The 21,444-nt window shown below is 57.1% G+C and overlaps 1 protein-coding gene across 1 annotated transcript in view; it reads right to left on the bottom strand.

Annotated features, from left to right (window-relative positions):
- Positions 1-21,444, bottom strand: part of EVA1C (eva-1 homolog C) — a 50,814-nt gene that overhangs the window by 8,912 nt on the left and 20,458 nt on the right. The window contains 4 exon segments of the mRNA XM_081139420.1: positions 1,756-1,899; positions 10,111-10,263; positions 14,247-14,370; positions 16,161-16,357. Of these exon segments, the coding sequence (XP_080995546.1) occupies positions 1,756-1,899; positions 10,111-10,263; positions 14,247-14,370; positions 16,161-16,357 (618 nt within the window).

Genomic DNA, 21,444 nt, shown 5'->3' with positions numbered 1-21,444 from the left:
CCCTACCCTGAGGCCCCTGCTTCGGGCCCTGGCCTCTGAGGATGGTCCTCTAGACGCCCGACGCCTCCCACTCCAACCCCTTTTGGCTTAAACCAGCTCCAATTAGTTCCCGTGCTCACGTCCAGAGTCCTAACAAGACAGATTCGCCTGAAAATTCATTACTGACCTCCTCTGGAATCTTCCGATCAACTCCACATCGGCTGGGAGAATTCTCTAAAACTGTGGACTATTTCACGCCCACTTAGTAACCTACGACGTGTGCAGACGCTGCAAGCCACTCGTAATGACTCGGGTCTCACAGCGAAGGGCCATCGGCAGGGGGAGTATTTTTAAAGTGCCGGCCACTCAGAGGTCATTAGAGGTGTCATCTCTGTAGGCGTCTGTTCCCGGGGGGCGGGGAGCGTGAACCGTGTTTCCCGGAACCCACGTCTGGGGCTAGGATTTTGGGGATACGGCCATATAGTCATGTCACTGTACCTATTACAGCGTTGACACTGCCGAGGACACCGTCAGCTCGGGGCACACAGGCTGGGGATGTGGCGGAATATTACTCGGTCGCGACAAGGACTGACGTTCCCACACGTGTACCACATGCCAGGTGAAGACGCCAGTCACAGAGCCACGTCCATATGTGGTTCAACTCCGTTTACATAAACTGTCCCGAGGAGGCAAATCCGTAAGGACAGGCCGCAGGCCGCTGGGTGCTTAGGGTGGGGGCAGGCGCGGGCTGGGAGCTGCCCGCTGGAGGGCACAGGGTTTTCTCTGTGACCATGTACTAAAGCCATCAACTTGTTTGCTTAACAGGTGAATTGCACCATCTGTAAATTATATCTCAATAAAACTGGCACCAAAACAGCCCAGGGGATCTGGGGGAAGGTTTCCATGAGCACAGGTATTGGGGTCTATGTGACAGTGCCCGGTGTCATCCATGTGGTAGGATTCAAACTGGAGACCCACCTTACCCCCAGAGAATAATTAACTGCTGATTTCCCTCTTTTCCCCCTCACCTGAGGATATTCTTCCCACTGCTTTTCAGAGAAAGAAGGGAGGGGGAGAGAGAGGAGCATCGATTGGCTGCCGCCCACATGCACCCTGGCCGGGCCGGGGATCGAGCCTGCAACTGAGGCGCGTGCCCTTGGCCGGAATCAAGTCCGGGACCCTTCAGTCCGCAGGCCGATGCTGTAACCGCCGGGCCGAACCGGCCAGGGCACGGCCGATTTCCTTTTAAGTCGTTTCATAAAACTGGAATCTGAGCCAGGCACTGCGTGCTGTTATTTGAAGACGCTCGGGCAACCGGGTCACGTCACAGTTCAGTGTTTCAGGGCCAGCTCTGGACCTGCGGGCCCCTCGCTGTGGGAACGTGGGCAGGCGGCTGCTGGCAGCGCAGAGTTAGTGGTTTGGGGCCTAAAAGCAGGCGGGGCACACGGCGGTGCCTCTGTGACCTCGCCGGGCATCCCCATAAATGCCGGGGCCTCCTCGGAGCCCGGACGCGAATCGCTCTTCTCGGCGACATCAGCGCCACCCTCTGTTCCTCCCCTGGCCTTCCTGTCTGCTGCCCCTCTGATGGCTAAAGGAGCTTTCACACAGAGCTGGACGAGAGAAAATTCTGCTGCTTATCTGATGTGAGTGTCCTAAACAGCAATGAAGGGCAGAGAGGGGCTCTGGACTATGTGGCGTGACATCTCAGGAGCTGGGTCACGAGGCCGGTGGCCAGCCCCCCCCCAGCAGCCGCCCTCGCTGAGGGCACATTCTCACCGCAGGCATAGGTGACCGTGAGGTACTTTTTCACCCCAGGCAGGCAGGGGCTCCCGAAGTGGAGGTTGTTGACCAGGATCCTGCATCTCTGCCTCCCGTAGCACCTCCGGGCCAGCACGTGCACCGCGGAGTGAGACAGGCAGTCTGAAAGGGAGGGGACAGCAGGGACAGCTCAGGTGCGTCCCGCAGGCAGCCACCACGCCGCCTGGGCTGCCTCCTGGAGGCAAACGCACCGAGCTGGGTTCGCGTCTCACGGGGACGGCTGCTCTGATGACTTTCTGCCTCAGGAAAGCCCCCAACGTGGGCGGAATCCCACGGAAGCCACTGGTCTCGCGGGCAGAGCGGGAGGGCCTGCCCCGGCCTCCATGCCCTGCTGTGGCCACCCCGAAATTCTCACATCGTTTGAACGAGGGCCTACGTCTCCATTTCGCACCAGGTCCCACCAATTGTGCAACTGGCTCTGCACAGAAAGCAGGCAAAACATGCACAGCATTGAACGAAGGTTCTTACGTCTTCACGACCCTTACCGCTCGCTCTTCAAACTATTTTACTCGTTTCTACTGAGACTGTTTCCCCTCCGTGGACATAAGCTCCGCGAGGGTGGGACGCTTTCTGTTTTGTTCATTTTCTAATTCCCACAGCCTGGCCCCCGGCAGAAATCCAGTAATAACGATGATGAATGGGTGAATGAAATAAACAAACACGGCGACACGCTTCTGTGTTTGTTTCGTACCAGTAAATATTAATAGAACCTACACCGAGGATGATCACTGAGCTGGGCGCTGTCAGAAAAGCAGGGCAGGAAGAGCCCGCCTCGCATCCCAAACCTGTAATGGAGCCGGAGAGACAGGCCCACGCGCGACCCGAAGTCTAATTACGTGAGACAGGGAGTGGCCCAGACGAGGGGCTGGGGCAGGAGGTGGGAGCGAGCGCCGTGGGCTGGAGCGGCGGGGATGGGCCACGGGGAGAAGGGCTTGACCGTGGGAGAGGGGGGAGGGAGTGGGCCGAGCAGGCAAGAGGGAAGGTCTGAAGCCAGGCAGGTGGGCCAGGAGCACTTCGGGGGAGTCCCGGGCTGAGCCTGAGCTGGAGCAGCACGTGTGGCAGGGAAGCCACCGCGAACAAGCCTGAAGGTGAACAGGGGCTAGACAGAGATGGCCTCTGGGTGCTTAGCCGAAGACGCTCGACCTCCTTCTGCCAGCAACAGGGAACCTTAAAAAAGGCCTGATGCGAGCGTCCTCTGGGGACAGTGTCCAGGGTCCCTTGGGAGAGAAAGGGAGCCAAAGGCAGGGAGTCCAGTTCGGGAGCAGTTTTGATCATGCAACTGGGAGGAGCCGAGGGCTTGCGGGGCAGGGAACGGAGGAGTGCTGGAGACCTTGCAAAGGAACATACATGTTATATACGTAAGTGCATAAAGTCTGAATGTAAAAAGTCTGAATTATAAAATTATTTTTTAAAGCCTGATATTTTAAAACATAACTTACTGTTCTTTTTGTGACAAAGTAAGTACGTTTGTGGTTGAAAACTTGAGAAGCACAGATAAGCCCAGACTAGGAAGATTAAAATTCCCAGTAAATCCCACCATCGAGAAAAAACAGCCTTTAAAGAACATCCTCCTGGTCACTTTTCTATGTGTAAACACCCTTCCCCTCAGTGCTGTTACGTGCATGGCACTTTGCATGCGACTCTTTTTCTGTTCATTGATATATTTGTGAAAATTTTAACATAAACATCATTTTATGTATTTATTTTTAGGGTTTTTATTGATTTTTTTAGAGAGAAGAAGGGAGAGGGAGAGAGAAATAGAAGCATCAGTGATGAGAGAGAGTCACTGATCGGCTGCCTCCGGCACGCCACCCCTCCCCGGGATCCAGCCCACAGCCCCAACCACTGAGCCACACCGGCTGGGCCACAAACGTCATTTTAAAGAGCTGTGTAGTTTTCCATTGTATGGATGGGCCAGCTCTACTTATAATACCCTACTGTAGACATTCAAATGATTTCCTTTTTTTTTATTTTATTTTTTTATATCTTTATTGATTTCAGAGAGAGGAAAGGAGAGGGAGAGAGAGATAGAAACATCAATGATGAGAGAGTCATTGATCGAGCCCGCAACCCGGGCATGTGCCTTGACCAGGAATCGAACCCCGATCGCCTGGATCCCAGGTCGACGCTCAACCGCTGAGCCACGCCCGGCCGGGCTGATTTCCATTTTTTAAATATTATAAACGATTCTATGTCGCGCATCCTTAGAGTTAAACATTTGCACACAATGGTTTCCACAGGAATCCTGGGCAGCTGATAGCTTTGTCAAAGGCTATTCAGAATTGGGAGGCTTTGACACACGATCCCCAGAAAAAACTGTTCCCCAGAAAAGCTATAGCGCTTCCTGTTCCTGCTGGAATTGCATAAGCATGCCCCAGGAATACGGCATTTCCTTAGGACGCCTGCCTGGCTACGTCCTTAAAGGCTAACAGAGGAAGGAAAACAGAAGACTCCCTCTGATAAGACCCCAGCCCTTTCTGCCCAGGAGGTCCGGGGGCAGTGTGACTTACGGGGGCACCCTGGTCACCCTGGGAGCGAAGGAATTTATCCTGCTGAGAGTGAAAGGACCACAGTGAGTTTTCAGAAAGACGCCCGAGGTAATTGGGGTCTGACTCAGGTCTGACCACACCCTGGCCGATGCTGAGCTGGGAACGCGCGTAGGATATATAATCTTAAAGTGGCTGTTTCCCCCCCAGCCTGACTTTGTTTGCGTTCGCTCTTCCTGGCCAACTACCTTCCACCCCAATACGTGTGATAACAAGATGTTCCACCATTTAATTTTTGGGTTTTTGGCTACTGTTTAACACTGAAACTGGAGTTAATCGCTCTTTATAACCCGTGTTTACTCAGATAATGAGGCTGGCTGCTTTTCAGTGGCTGTTTGGCAGTGGGAGCCCCTGGCACCTTGATCTTCGACTGAAAAGTCTGGGCCTGCCCACACTTGGCCTTGGGATGGCCTTCGCTCCGCCTTGGAGACCATTAGGTGGTTTTCTCATTGTCTGATTAAGGAAATAGCAGAATCCTGGGGGTACACCCAGAAAACGTAACTGCATCAGGAAATGGTGTGTCACAGTGGACGCCCCGCGGGGGACCCTTCTGAGGCCCTGCTTTCCGGTTCATGGCAGGTCTGCAGGGAGGTTCCCTCCCTCTGTGTTAAGATGCTGCTCCAGCCAGGCTGGCGTGGCTCAGTGACCGAGCATCGACCGAGGATCCAGGAGATCACAGCTCGATTTCCAGTCGGGGCACGTGCCCGGGTTGCGGGCTCGATCCCCAGCAGGGAGCATGCAGGAGGCAGCCGATCAGTGACGCTCTCTCATCATTGATGTTTCTCTCTCCCTCTCCCTTCCTCTCTCTGAAATTAATAAAAGACATAGAGGGGGAAAAAGATGCTGTTCTGGCCCTGGCGGTTTGCCCAGTGGTTAGAGCACTGGCCCATGCACCGGAGGGTCACAGGATCGATTCGTGGTCAAGGGCACGTACCTGGGTTGCAGATTTGATCCCTGGCCCTGGTCGGGGCGCATGTGGGAGGCAACCGATCAATGTGTCTCTCTCACATGGATGTTTCTCTCTCTCTCTATCCCCTCTTCCATTCTCTCTGAAAATCAATGGAAAAAATAGCCTCCGATGGGGTTTAACAAAAAACAAAAACCTTTTCACTGGGTGGGTAAACTTTGTGACTGAGCCTTTCTCCTGTTTCTGTGACATGTTGACATGGTGCTTGTGAGACCATAACAACCGTCCTTTAGAGAGGCCTGGGCATGCTCGCCCGGTGTCCGAGGGCCAGAGCCGCTCAGCGGAGCTGCCTGACCCCTGAGGCCCAGCTGGTTTCCACCGTGTGTGCTCCCAGGGGGCACCCAGGCCCTCAAGCCCGTGGGCAGCACCGGCCTTTAGCATCTACGCAAAAAGCAAAGAGCACATGACCCTCCCGAGGCCTCGGCCCTTAGGCATCATCCCACAAGGTTGTGCTTCTGGGGTGGGAATAGGCAGGCAGTCCTGTCCCCTTCTCCAGAGCCACGGGCTGAGTCACTGGGAACTGTGAGCGGCGATCACACACTGGCAGCTGTGGCCCGGATGTGGCCTGTGGGCATGTTTTGTTTGGCTCACACAGTGTTTTGAAAGTTGGAACATTTCACATGAAAAGAAAACAGAAATGGATTTCCAGCATCTCGTGAGAGGTTGGGAGCTGTGACGACACCAGGCCACACTCCGGGCCGGCAACCATCCGCCGCAGCAGCCCAGGCGGGCGCCGCACTCGGGAGGGCCCGGACTCATTCATGCATCCCAGCACGCACACGGGCACCCGCGCCGCGCCAGGCACTGCTCTCGCTGCTGGGAAGCCCGCAGGAGAGGCACAGATACCATCTCCGAGCGCTTGCCTTCTCCTGGGGAGCTAAGCCACGGGCACAGAGGTGACGCCTTCCATGCTATCAAGACAGTCGCACTGGGCACAGCTCGAGACACTGCAGGCTCGAGGTGCTGTGCTGGCAGGGTGCCCTGGGAAACCCCTCTGAGACGACATCTGGGTTGATGCCCAAATGACGAGATGGAGTTTGGAGCTGGCCATGCAAAGACATGTGCAGAGAACATTCCAGGCCAAAAGGAGGGCTTGTGCAAAGGTCCTGGGGTATGGATGAGTGTGGACTGCTCCAGAGGTAGCGAAGGGATGAGAGAGGCCAGGCCATAGCTGGGACTGGATTTATTTTAATACAAGGGGCAAAGTGGAGAGCTTTGGGTGATGTGATTGACTTAATTTAAATAAAATCTCATTGGCTGCTAAGTGAAGAAAGGACTAAGGCTCAGAGGAAACTGGGAAGAGGGGAGACCAAAGACCAGCCAGGAGGAGGCCAGGATGGGCCGGGTGAAAGATCCCTGGAGTAGGCTGGGAGCAAAGTGGTTGGATTTGAGACACTTGGTGGGGGCAGAGCCCACTGGACTTGCAGAGGGCGCGGATGGGTGACCGGTGGGAGAGAGCGGTCAAGAGCACGCTTTGTCAGGTGGGAGAAATGAAAATGCATTTATACGAGAGGGATGAGCTGATGATTTTGTGGGGTGAGCCTGCCAAGTGCCGTTTAAAACCTTCATGCACAGTTACCTGGGCTGAGAAGTCACCAATTTCTTAGCAGTTAGATCGAGAAAGCGTATCGGCGAGCACAGCCCAGTTCTGCCCTTTAGCTAACCTGAGAGGCGAGGGCAGAGCGGAGGCTCTTTCATGTGAGATACACTGGAGGGTGAGGTGAACTGGGACCCTCAAGACGATGAGATGAACTGGGACCCTCAAGGCGATGAGATGAACTGGGGACCCTCAAGACGGTGAGATGAACTGGGGACCCTCAAGGCGAAGAGATGAACTGGGGACCCTCAAGACGATGAGATGAACTAGGACCCTCAAGACGAGGAGGTGAACTGGGACCCTCAAGACGATGAGATGAACTGGGACCCTCAAGGCGATGAGATGAACTGGGGACCCTCAAGACGGTGAGATGAACTGGGGACCCTCAAGGCGAAGAGATGAACTGGGGACCCTCAAGACGATGAGATGAACTAGGACCCTCAAGACGAGGAGGTGAACTGGGACCCTCAAGACGAGGAGGTGAACTGGGGACCCGCAAGGTCTCCCTTGTTCCCTTTGAGCCTCTTTCCGCCGCACAGCTCAGGGCCCCAGGGTGCCGGTGGCCCGTGAACGCAGTGAAGAGCCTGATCCCGAGCCTCGCGGGTTCCTGGGTGATGGACAGAGCACTGGGTTGTGCCGGGCGGGGTGAGGGGCCTGGGGAAGGACGAGCAGCCTTTTCCCGCTGAGACTCCGCCAGGGCTCAAGCTTTGACAACTGAACAGCTAAGCGAGGGGCACCGTCTTCCACTCGCAGGCCACCGGCCTTTCCCATGTCCACAGGGTTCCACGTGGCGTCAGAGCAGCTGCTGACCTGAGGGCCCCTCGAACTCTCCGGAGACCTGTCCTTTAGCCCGGTGTCTAGCGTTTTCTTCGGCTGATTACCTTTCCCTCTAAAACGAACCCCGTCCGGCTTCCCAGGGACGTGGGGCGCCGGTGCTGACCGTGAACCGCGCAGCCTGCGGGTGGCCTGCCCACCGCCCGACCCGTCTGCTCGGCGATCGCTGAAGCAGCCGCTCCTTGCTGCCCGACAAAACCCACGGGCTGCGCTAGACTCTGCAGGCCCGCGGAAGGCGCCTCGTCCCAACAGGAAGAGGTGGGGTCCCTTTTCCAGAAAGAGGTCAGATCCCCAAGGGAGCTTCACCCAGCTGAGGAGACCAGAGTCCCTGCAGGTGTTCGGGACGGCTGTGAGCAGATGCTCCTCCGCCACCCTGGGGACAGAGGCCAACCTGGAGCAGGGAGACGCCTGCAATGACCAGGCAGTGGTCCCTTGTCCTGACGCAGTAAGAGGAACGAGGGAGGAGGGGCTGTGACGTCTGAACACACACGAGGGAGAAGGGAGTTTCGGAACTCACAGGTCCCCGGCGGGGCACGGGGCCGAGGGTGTGCTGGTCGTCTCTGCCCCTCCTGGCAGCCGGGCCAGCCGAGCGGAGGCCTCTCCCCCAGACCTAATGCAGAGAGGCTGGGTGCCCCCCCCACCCGGCCTGCCTTTGTGTGTGGTTCGCCTTCAAAAGATCCTGTGTGATCGTGACAGAGGCCGTCCTTCCCGGACACTGGCTCAGGGCCTTGGTGGCACCTGCCCCTTGGGAACCCCTTTCTGTCTTCTCACGGGCCTCGGGTGGGAGCCCACCTGTGAGGTGAGGTCATTTTAGGTTCTTCTTCTCAGACCCAAGATATTATTTATACGTGAGTGTCTTTTAAAAATTAATGTTTCATTTCACTTGTGATCCGTGAAAAAACTGTAGCAATGTAACGCTTTACGCAGCTCGTTTTTGATGTTGATGAACACAGCGCAAGGCCTTGGGCTGTTCTACGGTGGGACCTATTCTCTCCGGTAAGATGCAGGTAGAGACCAGGCTGTGTCACCACCACAGATCAGGGTGTGTGATGGTTATTTTTAGTTAGGCTCCGGGGCCCAGTTGTTTGGTCAAACACCAGTCTAGATTTGTTGCAAAGGTATTTTAAAGATGTGACTACTGCCTTGGCCAGTGTTGCTCAGTGGTTGGAGCATCAGCCCACGGACCGAAGGATCTCGAGTTCGATTCCTGGTCAAGGGCGTGTACCTGGGTTGCAAGTTCAATCCCTGGCCAACGTTGGGGCGCCTGCAGGAGGCAACCAATCAATGTGTCTCTCTCACATCGATGCTTCTCTCTCTCTGTCTCCCTCCCTTCGTCCCTTCCACTTTCTCTAAAATAATAATAATAATAAAAGTCAATAAACTATTCTTTAAAAAAAATGTATGACTACCATTAAATCAGTAGACTTTGAGTAAAGCAGCTTACCCTCCATCATGTGGGTGGGCCTCAACCAATCAGTTGAAGGCCTTAAGAGCAAAGACTGAAGTTTTCCAAAAAGAAATTTTTCTCGAGGCGGCAAACAGAAATTCGGCGTGGGGCTTCCAGCCCACTGTCCTGCAGAGTCAGACTCGAAGCTGAACATCAACTCTTACCTGGGTTTCTGGACTGCAGGCTCCCCTGCAGATTTCAGACTTGCAGCCCTCACACTGCATGTGAGCCAATTCCTTAAGACTGATCTCTCTTTCCATCTCTCTATGGGTTCTGTTTCCCTGGGGAACGCTGACTGATAATATAGAGGGTGAGGTCATAGGTGGGGCTCTCAGGTCTGAATCTAGGCCACCATCTCTTAGCTCCAATTTGCAGACTTCTAAGGAGGACCCGACTGGCTGGGCCCTTCCTCACCCTGAACACAGCCGCAGGGCCCTCCCTGGCTCCGCCTCTACCTGGACACCTTCCCCAGGTATCTGCAGCTTCTCCTCTGCTCAGCATGCCCATCACTCCATAACCCTGCGCCTCTCTGCGGCCGCCCCCACCTTCCCTACCTCCCCTACCACCTCCCCCATGAGCTGTTCCCCTGAGTGCTTATCTGCACCTGAAAGAGAACACATTTGCCTGCATATTATCTGCTTTCTCACAGCCTCCCTGTCTGCTGCTGGGAGGTCAGCTCCGTGTGGACTCCGTGTTGGTCCCGGTGCCTAGGACAGGGCCTTGTATGCAGCAGGGGCTCAGGAACTGCTCAGTGTGGAACGACTGGAAGGCGGGTGGATGTAGGGATGTGGGCCAGCAGGAGGCCCCCCGTGGGGCTGGTTCCTCCTTGTCCTCGACTCTCCCTCTGACCCAGTACAGGCCACACCAAGGAACCCTCCCCACGGGGCAGCAGCCCCGACGACGGCCGCGTGGAGACACCTACCGAAGGGGGGCAGCCGCGGTGCCTCCGAGGCGCACAGGTCCCCATCCCAGGCCCTCCTGCCGTAGGTGGCGGAGTAGATGTTGAGAAACTTGGACTCGTGGCAGTGCAGTTTCAGCTCCTGGTCCTCGCACACGGTTTTGTTTTTCAGTTCATCTGGAGCAGAGACAAAACCGGCGGCAACGTCAGCTCCCACGGTGAGCACCGCCCAGGGCCGGCGCGGGCGGACCCTGGGCCCCCAACACACTCAGAGCAAAGCTGTGCAGGTCTCGTCCGAGGCCCCTTAACGGGTCATGAAATCAGCCTAGTGTGCTGTGACCAGTGATTTTAAGACGTAAAGAACAGCCTAGAAATTGTTTTAAGAATTTTTTTTTTTGGTTGTGTATTTTATTGGGTCCAAGTGGAGAATGTTCTCCTTACTCCGGGCTGCAATCAGACCTACTTGACTGCCCCCCGGAAGCCTTGCAGAGGGCGTGAGCGGCCACACTGGGGCCACAGTGGCCGTGGGACCTTCGTGTCCTGGAATCGATGAAGCTTAAGCCCCAAACTGAAAACACAAAAGCAAATGATTTCCAAACACAAACTCCACCTTCCTATAACTTGTCAATTTCCCTGCCTTTCTTCCCCAAACAGAAAAGTGGCAGTGAGCCCAAACTTGGGGGCGGCTGCCCGAGGAGGACGCGTTAGGGTCTCCGGATTCCCACGGGCTCAGCGCTCTTTTACACGGACGATGGGAGCCCTGGACACGGACAAAAGGTGGGGAGCAGAAAGCAGGGTCCAGGTGCTCACAAGCCCCCTCCTCGCTGCGTCTGGACACGCGTGGGATCCAGCAGGGGAGGGCAAAGGTAGGGGTGACTAAGCAAATGTTAATGCCCTTTACCCACGAACTGGAATCTTAACGTAACAGGTTAAACTCAGAGCCAAGAGGAGTTTTGTTTACTTTTTCTAAATAACCATGACACCGGAGGCTGGCTCGGGAGTCTGCGGGGTGGGCGCCCCTCCGCGCTTTTCATGAGCAAACTCCAAATCCCACCAAGCCCCGAAATCCTGCCTGACTTGAAAGGCCCAGCCTGAGCGATGGCTCTGATGCTGAGCGCAGGGCTTGGGGAGACACACCGAAGGAGCCCAGCACCCTCCCCACCGGGAGAACACCCAAAAATGTGAAGAATGCCTCCCAGGGGCAGAGCTCGCCAAAGAGGAGGGCAGGGGCGGCGGGGCCAAAACCAGGGCTTATCTCGGAAACTGGAGACCCTTTCACGGGAATGGTTTCTTTCTCCCTCGCCCTTCCTTCCTTCTTTCTCTTTCGGGATTTTGTAAATTGTGAGAGTTTTCTTTTTTTAAGGCATGCAACGAGCGCATCGATTAGCCACCCTGAAGTGTTAAGGCCCAGTCCCTGAAGCCAGCCGGCCTCTCCGGGTAACACAACACCCGCGTGGCCGGCCTCCAGCGACGGGCCCCCAGATTACGGGCAAATCACCTCCTGGAACGGAGGGGCTGTGAGCGTCCCGTGACAGGCCTGGGGTGACTGTCGTGTCATGTTGAGTCACTCGGTTCCTTGGGAATGTGCTAACTCACGGTCGCCTAACGGTGACACTTCTGGGTTCTAAAGACAATGGGGCCACTGACAAAGGTGCCGCTTTTCTTAGAGAACAAGAACCTGTCTCGGAGCTGGGGGAGCGCTCGAGGGTCTCGGGTTAGACCAGGTGTGGGCAGCCTTCCAGGGGGGCGCCGCTGGCCACGGAGGGTTTGGACAGGGAGAGCGACGGGGGCCGGGAGGAGGCAGAGCCTCGCCTCTGCCTACAGGACAATAGCAACGAAGTTTCCGTGCGGATTCTACGGGTTAGGGGACAGCGGGCGTGACGCGTACTTGAGCGACGCACAGCAGCAGGACCTGCATGGTGGGGCTATGTCACTACGGGCCTGTTCACAGCTGTCAGCGCGTGGCGAGATTACCCCACAGATAGATATTTTAGCCACTTTTAGAGTGTTTTAAAATTCTCTACAGACAGTGCACCTGCTGTTGCCTGACCCCAGGGCAGACGTAGCCCACCCTCCCAACCATCGGTATATCACTGCCTTTCAGCCATTCACACTTTAGTAAGAATTACTCTAACCCGCCTATTGGAATAATAACTACCAATGGCTGAGCTCAGCTCCACGACAGGTCCTGTGATAAGCATGCTACACACACTGTATTTTTAGTCTTCACAACAGCCTAATGCGGGAAGTGCTTTATTTCCATTTTTACACTTGAGTTATGGAGCCTGAGACAGGTTCCCTTCACCGTCCAAGGCCACGCAGCAGTCTACACAGCAGACGGGGGTATGAACCCAGAGCTGCCTACATCCAAAGCCTCACCGAAACCAAACTTCTCTGAAGAGATGAGATTTAGGGAGGAGGGGAGGCAGGCGGCACACTCAGGGAAGGAGGTGCTAGCGAGGACGGCTGGTAACATAGCTCCCCTGAAATCAGACCTGCACACAGGCCCTGACTGGTAGCATTTGATGGTTTCCCAGGTGTGACTACCCCCAGCACCCAGGCAGGGCAGAGACAGTGCAGAACTGGCTCTCTGGACAAGAGCCGTCTCCACGCACCCTGGGTGCACCACGGGGCCTTTAGACAATCGTGTCAGTCAGGAGCTGGAGCTGGGACAGTGGAGGGGAAGAGCCTCGGGTGAGCCGGCTGCAGAAGAGGCAGGAGCGGCTGGGGACAAGCTCACCTCCAGCTCTACTTCCCAGCAGCAAAAGGAGCTGTCACTCCACCTCAGTGCCAGGGTACCCAGGGATGTTTGTGCCCCCCTAAAATTTGTATTTTGAAATCTTTTTTTTTTTTAAATATATCTTTATTGATTTCAGAGAGAGGAAAGGAGAGGGAGAGAGCGAGCTAGAAACATCAATGATGAGAGAGTCATTGATCGGCTGCAGCCCGCAACCCGGGCATGTGCCCTGACCGGGAATCGAACCCTGGTCGCCTGGATCCTAGGTCAACGCTTAACCGCTGAGCCACGCCCGGCCGGGCGGTATTTTGAAATCTTAATGCCCAACGTGATGGTATCAGGAGGTGGGCCTTTGGGAGAGGAGTAGGTCGTGAGGGTGGAGCCCCATGAATGGGATTAGTGCCCCTGTAAGAAGCCCCAGAGAGCTCTCTGTCCCTTCTGCCAGGCGAGTTTATAGCAAAATGACAGCCATGTACGAGGAAGGGAGTCCGTGGGAGACACAGGATCTGCGGGCACCTTCCCAGCCTCCAGCAGTGAGGGAATAAATGCCACCCAGCGTGCGGAGCAGCTAGGATGGCCTAGGACACAGGCTCTGCCCCTCACCTATTACACACGGGCAGCCGGGGGCGCCAACCCCACCTGAGCATCTCCCTGCTTAGATGCTGCCCCAGAGAGAGCCCACCCCTTCCCTGGCCATCAGGGCCGGGGGCTCAGCGTGCGTGCTCCCTCCAGCCCCGCTCCCTCGGCCGCGGCCTCTGAAAGTGATCTTTCTGTGCCCCGCAGACCTCCCCCTACAGTGCTCAGCTCCGTCACACCTCCCGAGAAACCCTACTTTCTTTCCCACAGGTTTTCCAAGGGTTTTTCATGCTGCTCCTGCCTGCGGCGTCTCTCGGGGGGACCCAGGCCCCGGGAAGGGGGCCCTGCTCGCTGAGGAACGGCTCCTTTGGGCCTGTAATGAGCTGATCCCAAAGCTGCCGTGTGTCAGAAACGGTGACGGTCAATGGAGGAAAGGGCAGGAGTCAGAGAAAAAGAGGTTCTGTAGCGGGGTCCCCTGGGAAGACACCCAGCGTCAGGAGCACCTGCTGCTTGTGGGAGTGGGAGGCAGCGGGTCACGGGGACCTGACACACTGGGCTCGGGCCCCTGGGAAGCACGGGCCGCCCTCAGCTGGCTTTGGAGCCGGACTTGCATTTGCCCGATACCTTTAGCGTCCGATACTCAGGACCACTGAGTTCTACACAGCAGGAAGGCTTCCCGAAACGCGGGCACTGTCAGAACACACTCACTCACGCACACACGCTCGCACACACACAAATCCACACAAACAGAAAAGCCCGGAAGGAGGGGCCACGTCCCATTCACTAGTATTTCCAGGGGGACACAGGGAACCACACTCCACTCACTGTCCCCTCTGCAGTTACTTACTAGGCTGGCACTTAAAGGACACCAGGAGGTATTTACTGCTCCCTGGACAAAGGTCAGGTCCAAACACACGGCTGTTGACCAGGAGGTGGCAGGCCCGCTGGTTCTGGCACTCGTCCAACACCTTCTGGAAGGAGAGTAGAAAAGGGACAGGCTAGTGAACCTCGAGGCGGCCGAGACCCACGCCCGGGCCGCTGGGCCCCGAGAGGGAGGGAACTCCGCGGCCATGCCTGGGGCCGCACCGCAAACCTCCCGCGGCTGCCTAGGAGGATCGCACATGCTCGGCGACCAGGCAGGGCCCTGGCTCCCTGTCCCTCCCAGAAGCAGCGGCGGCCACGCCCAGGCCCTCAGAACACCAGCCCCCGTTCACCTCGACGGGAACCGCTGCTCACAGACGGGCCACAGTGCTGCACTGTGCAGGCTCCGGGGACGTGAGCGGGACCAGAGCGTGGACTGGAAGGGACTCGAGGTCCCCCTCCAGAACGGTCCCCTGGCTTTAAGCCTGAGAGAGCTCTATGGGGACCAGGAATCCTGGTCATAGCTCCCCTCCTTAGAGACACAGGACAGAGCTCAGCATCTGGGGGCCCTGAGAGACCCAACCCCAGACCCAGGCCAACAGGTGAAAATGGAAAAGCAGGTAGCTACCCTGCCACCCACAGGGGCATGGACCCGCCTCTCCCCGAGGAGTGGCTGTCTAGGGGATACTTGGGCTCTGCACTGCCAAGCGCGTGGCTGAAAGCCGTCCTTCAAACCTCTCCCAACTTTCCCAGGCGTCTCGCTGCTCTGTGGACGCTCACGGAGCCTGTGGGCCAGGTCACAGGAAGGCCCGGCATCTCGCGGCTGGTCTCCCACTTCCCTGCCCCGATCCCGCCCATGACAGAGGACACCAGACATGCTTCCTGAGAATCCGCCTGTCACTGTTGGGCCGATGTGGCCCAGGCTCACGAGCACGTCTGAGTGGCCACGCTCTCACGGCAGCTCTGCGGAGGATGCTGGCCTAGCAGGCCTCGCCCGTCACCTCAGGGCCCCAGCAAGTGTGTGTGACACCAGGGAAAGTGCCCAGAGGGACCCCAAGGACCACAGCTGACAGCGCATATCGTCATGGCTGAGGGCTCCGGTGACTCAGCTCTCAGGGGCTCTTCACATGTCAACCACCGAGCAAGACTGAAGGCAGGGCCGTTTCTACACTGTTACAGTGGAAAAAGCAGAGGGACGTCCTGTTGACACGGAGTCCCGGCTGGGATGGCTCCCTCTGCGGAAGCACCTGCCCCCACTCCCAAGCGCAGTGCAGGGACACGGGGTCCAGGGACCCCGCTCTCGGAGTGAAGGCGCAGCTCAGGACGCTCCGGCAGCCACGCCCTCCTGCCAGCCTCAGAGCTGCCTGCAAGTGCTCACCTGGCCCGTCGGGGGAGCATCGTCCCCCGCATGCTGGGGGGAGGGTGGTGGCCATGCTTTGGAGCTCAGGTGACAGAAGTTCCTACGTTTACAAAGTAGGCACAGTGCTTGCCCTGTCGGCACGTGCCCAGGAGGGCGGCAGTCAGCCAGGGTGCCAGGGACAGGTGGCCGGGGCAGCTGGTGAGGAATGGAGCTCCCAGAGAGATGCCAGGTGGGGAGCGGGGCACAAGGGGGGTGACTGCTGTCTCCCAGAGCTGACGTGGATGCCACGGGCAGGAGGTTCGTGCAAACACACTGTTTTGGCTACTCAGCTGGTGTCTTTTTCCATCACAGGGCTACCCAGGTTCTATGACGCTTGCAATGAAAGCAACGAACAGTGTGAGAAATGGGAAAGGCTTCTCCTCTCGGGGCCTTGGGACAGAGACAGACAGAGAGACAGAGACAGAGAGAGAAGAGAGACAGAAAGAAAAGAGACAGAGACAGAGCCACGTGACCATCCCCAGCATCTACGAAGCGCAGTACCTGGAAGGTGGTGGGCGCCACGCAGGCGAGGCTGTCGTCCCCCTGGGAGCCGGGCTGCTGGGTGCTACAGGCCCGGTAGCCCTGCCCGTAGAATGCGGACTGCACGCTGATGGTGGAATGCCGAGGGCACTGCAGGTTCAGCCGGTCCCCGTCGCAGGCATAGGCGGTGTGGTTCTGCAGGAGCTTGGTCAGGTAACCTGGAAAATGTCAGCCCGGTTACGGAGGCCCAGGACTCGCCACTGCTTCCAGGCTCGAAGAGGGGGGCCTGGCCTCCCGGGAAGGGGCTGGTCGGTCAGGAAGACACCGAACGAGGCATGGAGCTCGGCTGAAGGAACGAATGTCACCTTTCCTGTCGGGGCCGGCACATTGGTCCTCAACGGCCTGTAGGGAGGGTTGAGGGCTCCTACCCTTCAGGAAGCACTAAGGGGTTGGCCAGGAGCCGAGACAACCTGAAGCATCTCTCTGAGGCAGGGAAGCTCTGAGCAGGTGTCCCCTGGGGTGTAGGTGCCTGTCCCGAGGGAACTCAGCGTATCTGATGTTCCACTAGCTGGGGGTGCATTTCATTTTAGGAAACAGCTCCTGGGCCTGCCTCAGCCCTGGAGAGGAAAAGCAGGCAGAGGCCCCAACCTGGGGTGAGGGCCTGCTCTGAACGGAGGGGACAAGAAATATGGGGGGCTCTTTTATGATCAAATAGTGTCCCCCAAATTCATGTTCACTGGGGACCTCGGAATGTGGTCCTGTTTGGAAATAGGGTCAGTGCAGATGTGATTAGTTAAAATGGGGTCAGGCGGGTCGGGTGGGCCTTCGATGCAACATGACCGGCCGCCTTCTGAGAAGAGAGGAGACGCCGAGGAAAGACGGCGAGTGGAGACGGGAGCGGCGCCTCTGTGAGCCGAGGTCGAGCGGATGGCTGGCAGCCTGACAGCTGGGGCAGCCAGGAAGGACCCTCCCCTGGCACCTCAGGGACAGCGCGGCCCTGTCAACGCCCTGATTTCAGACCAGAAGCTTCTGTTCTGGGAGAAAAGGAACTTCTGCTATCTGGTCCCCTGTCACACAGCCTTGGCATCTGACACTAGCTCCAAGCCGGGCCCGGCTGCTCTTCCAGCGTCTCCAGCAGGCTGGTCGGGCCCCGAGGGCTCCCGGGACGGACGGCCTGGGCCCCGAGGACAGACGGCCTGGGCCCTGAGGACGGACGGCCTGGCAGGCGTGGGCGCCCGGGCTGCTTCTCAGAAAGGAGGAAGGAAGGCTCAGTCGGAACTCAGATTCCTTTCCTCCTTCTCACACCTCAGGAGGTCAACGGCAAGGTGGCCGGGAGGGGAGCCAGGGACTTTCTGGGGAGGTGTGTGGGAGCCGCTTGGCAGCCCTGGGCCCCCGAGGGGGAGGAGGGGAGGCGGTTTCAGAACCGCCTGATTCCCACACGGACAGCAGAGCCCAAGTCAATCCCGGTCAGGTTTCAAAATCCTCCCGGAACCACAATTCTGGGCAAAGGTGCCCAGTCCAGCCGCCTGGGTTTCCCTGGAAGTCACAGTGGAAGGGACCGGGACGGCCTGGTGTCCAGCAGACCCACATGCCACCCAGAGCCCTCTGAAGATGCTGGGCCAGGCGGAGCCCAGGCCTCGGCTCTTTCACTGCCGCACTCCCACCTCTGTCCCCACAGGTGCCCCTGCCCCTCGCTCTGACCGGCCACCGAGCCCGCGCTGTACGAGGTCAGGAAGGACAGTGGGAACGAGACGTGTTTTCCGCAACCCGGAGGATCCAGGACCGTTCTGAGAGGCGTTGGGATGAGGGTGGGGACAGAGGCCTGCTTGGAAAAGGTGGAAAAGAGAGTGGAGCCCGAGGAAATCAAAGATGGCTCGTGTGGTAGAGAGAATAGCGGCCCCGCCGGGATGTCCACAGGTGCCAATCCCAGAGCCTGTGACTATGTTCCCTTAGCTATAAAAGTGACTTCACACCTTATGACGTCAAGATCTGGAGATGGGGGGGGTGATACTGGATGATCTGAGGGGGCCCAAGAGAATGACAAGGGTCCTCATGAGAGGGAAGCAAGAAGGTCCAAGTCGGGCAATGGAACCGGAGGTTGAAGTGATGCAGCCGCGAGCCGAGGCAGTTTCTAGACGCCGGGGAAGACGAGGGAAGAGACTGTGCCCGCAGCCTCCGAGGGAGCCAGTCCAGTCAACACCTCGGCTTTAGGCTTCTGGTTTCCGGAACTGTGAGGGAATCAACTGTGCTGTTTTAAGATGCTGAATGGATGATAATTTGTGACACTGGCCAGAGGAAACTATTACAGTTTATACAGACGACTCTTGCAACAACCTGGAGAACATAAGGGAAGGACTTGGGCTGTATTTATAAGAACTGATGTCCAGGGGGAGGTTTTTAAATAATTGGGCTCATGTTGGGAGAGGCCGATGCATGTACCTACGGGTGTGCATATAAATACGCCACCCTAGGCCATATGCAAATCGTGTTTATTACTGCGGTTGAGGTTGAACACATGTGAAAGTGGCTATTAATTAGCAGGACAGAGTCTGAACCGCGGACTGCGGGCTGCAAGCTAACCGTGGGGCAGGAGATGAGCACAGGAGAGGCCCGAGGGAACTGAGGCCTGGGGAGACCAGCAGGCCGCCGTGGCGAGCTGCAGCGGTGGGAGGTGGTGCCCCGAGGGATTTCGAGGCGAGCACACTGCAGATGATGGAAATGTCCAAGAGGAAGCCACGGAGGAGGCATTAGGGGAGGGTGGAGGGGGCTTACTGGAAATGAGCTCCCCGAGAGGAAAGATAACCTCGGGAGCGGGCGTCTCCCGGGATGAAGGTGAGAGCCTGCTGCCCAAGTTGGCCTCGGACAAGGGGGCAGATGGCAGCTGACTGGCTCGTCTAATGCTGTCCAGCTTCCCCGAAGAGCACGTGTGCTCCTTCCAACGAGTGGGTGTAATGAACACGTTACTTAGTGTCTGAGTCCATTCCGGCCGCTCTGACAAAACACGACAGATTGGGTGGCTTGTCAACAACAGAAATTCATTCTCACAGCCCTGGAGGCTGGGAGTCCAAGATCAACCCATCAGCAGCGTGAAGTACCGGCCAGGCCCCCGGTTCAGAGCTGGCCCCTTCCTGCTGCACCCTCAGGTGGTGGACGGAGCTAAGAAACTCTTTTCTGAGACACTGAGGGGAGTAGTGATTCTCATTCGTGACGGCTCCACCCTCGGACCTGATCACACCCCAAAGGCCCCACCTCCCAACACCATCACCTTGGGGGTTGGAAGTTTAAAACATGAATTCGGTGGGGAGAGGGGCACAAACATTCAGACCCGAGCACTTAGCTTCCGCACACGTTGGTTTCTTGGCAAGTTCAAACCAGGTCCTTTTCAAAGAATGGCTACAAACACAGCTGTTTGCTAACGGTTCTCTCTGGACCAAATGTCCCGTCGCGTTGGGTTGGTGGGAAATGCTGTATTTCTAATATTCTCAGTGCTCTTGGCCAGAGTTTCCATACTAGCTCCGTATTTGTGGGCAAATATTTGCTTCCCAGGAGAAGGCAGAACAGCTTGTTCTGCTAAGAAATCGGCCCTTGAGCCTGGAATGGCCTGGAAACGCTGTTGATTGTGTCAAATTGCGGGGGGGGGGGGCAGAGACTCATCAGCTTCCCGGCTTAGGGGCCTGGTGCGGCTGGTGTTTAACTCCAAGATACTCTCTCCTGGGAGCCCCTCACTACGTCTCTCTTCCCCGGTGAATCCCCCCACTATGCGTCAGCAGAGGCTTCCACGGCCACAGCACGGCTAGGACTTTCCTCCAGGGACTGTCCCGAAAGGCTCAGGTTGGGCAAACGTTAGAGGAGCCTAAATAAAGGCTTTCAGGTTTTCCTTTTTTGTAAAGGTGGGTGAAGCCTTCTCGGGAAATGAACCCCTGGGAGTGGCAGCAGCTCCCTTCTGTCCTCAGAAAGACGGAAAGTCATGCTTGGCATCATCCCGTCACATTTACCAGGAAACCCCATTTCTTCTAAAAGAAGCCAGTGGCCAGAGCATGGCCGGGCTGTAAATGACCGACCTGCAGGGGAGGAAGGGTGCTCTGGGACACACTCTCTCACACGTCATTCCTGGGAACCTGCCCTGATTCCATGAATTCGGTCAACACCGGGAGCTGCTCTGACTGGGAGATTCAGAAGGCAGGTCGGACCCCAAGGGGCTGCAGAATCCTCCCGGGAGGCGGGGGAGGGACAGGGCGGAGGGGTGGAGACCAAGGGCCACACGGGATTCAGGTGTGTGCCCGTGACCCTTGCCTCTCAGAAGCGGTGTCCCCATGTTTCACTGTGCAGGAGAAATGACAAGGGCAGGGCATCCTCTGGGAACCACGGCCCAGCTCTGGGGGGTGGCAGTCGCTGGCCCCAGATGGGCTGCTCACGTCCCCTAATCACCAGGGGCCAGTTTCACAACCTGACTTCTGGGAAGAGAATGGAATTCAATTCTATTGTCCTTGCCTCCCCCCCTTTAAAAAAAAATAAAGTGGCGCTGCCCCCCCCCCCCCCGCGCCCCAGTTAATGCTTCAGATAAGAGACTCCAACCTTTTACTCACAAATACTCAAAGGTGTTGCTACATGTTTGAGGTTCTTTTCCAGAAAAGGGTTTTTTCTTTTGTGTTTAGAGAACTGGCAAGAGCCCGGGGAGGGGGCAGCCCACGCCAAGAGCAGTGAGTCAGCGTTGCTGGGGGTCGGGACCAGCCCCACAGTGGATAAAGGGCTCGTGGCTGGGGACCCCACACCCAGGAGCATCGAAAGTGCGCTTAGACCTCAGTTTAAGCCCTTTCTCTAGTGCTGTGCCACGTTTGGCACGAAAATCTGAACCTGGAGGTTGACTATGATGAGAATGACAGCCAGCAGCCTGTTTCTCAGATACTCGAGAGAATCACAGTGAGGGGGGACGACCAAGGGGAGCGATTACCACTCTTCAGTGATGAGCTCAGATCCTGGTCCCAAAACCCACCAGAGGACAGAAGTGACTTGAGAGTCTCAGTGAGGCAGACAATGTACTTTCTTATGGAGCCCATGGAGGAGCATGTAGCTCAGTCTCCCTTGCAATATATTGGCCAGTGGAAAGTCTGGCTAGTGGAAAGGGGGCACTCGCAGGTCTGGCCCTTAAGAGCCCCGGTGACACTCCCCTCCCTCTCTCTCCGTCTGCTGCCACGTGTGGAAGATACAAGGGGCAAGGACAGACTCTGAGGACACAGAAGATGACAGAGGCACAAGATAGAAGGAACCTGGGCCCCTGAGTGACAACACAGAGCCCAGCACGTCT

The sequence above is a fragment of the Miniopterus schreibersii genome (assembly GCF_964146895.1).
Source record: "Miniopterus schreibersii genome assembly, chromosome: 5".
NCBI classification, from domain to species: Eukaryota; Metazoa; Chordata; class Mammalia; order Chiroptera; family Miniopteridae; genus Miniopterus; species Miniopterus schreibersii.
The sequence above is the reverse complement of the archived record's forward strand: the minus strand, read 5'-3'. Positions and strand labels throughout refer to the sequence as shown.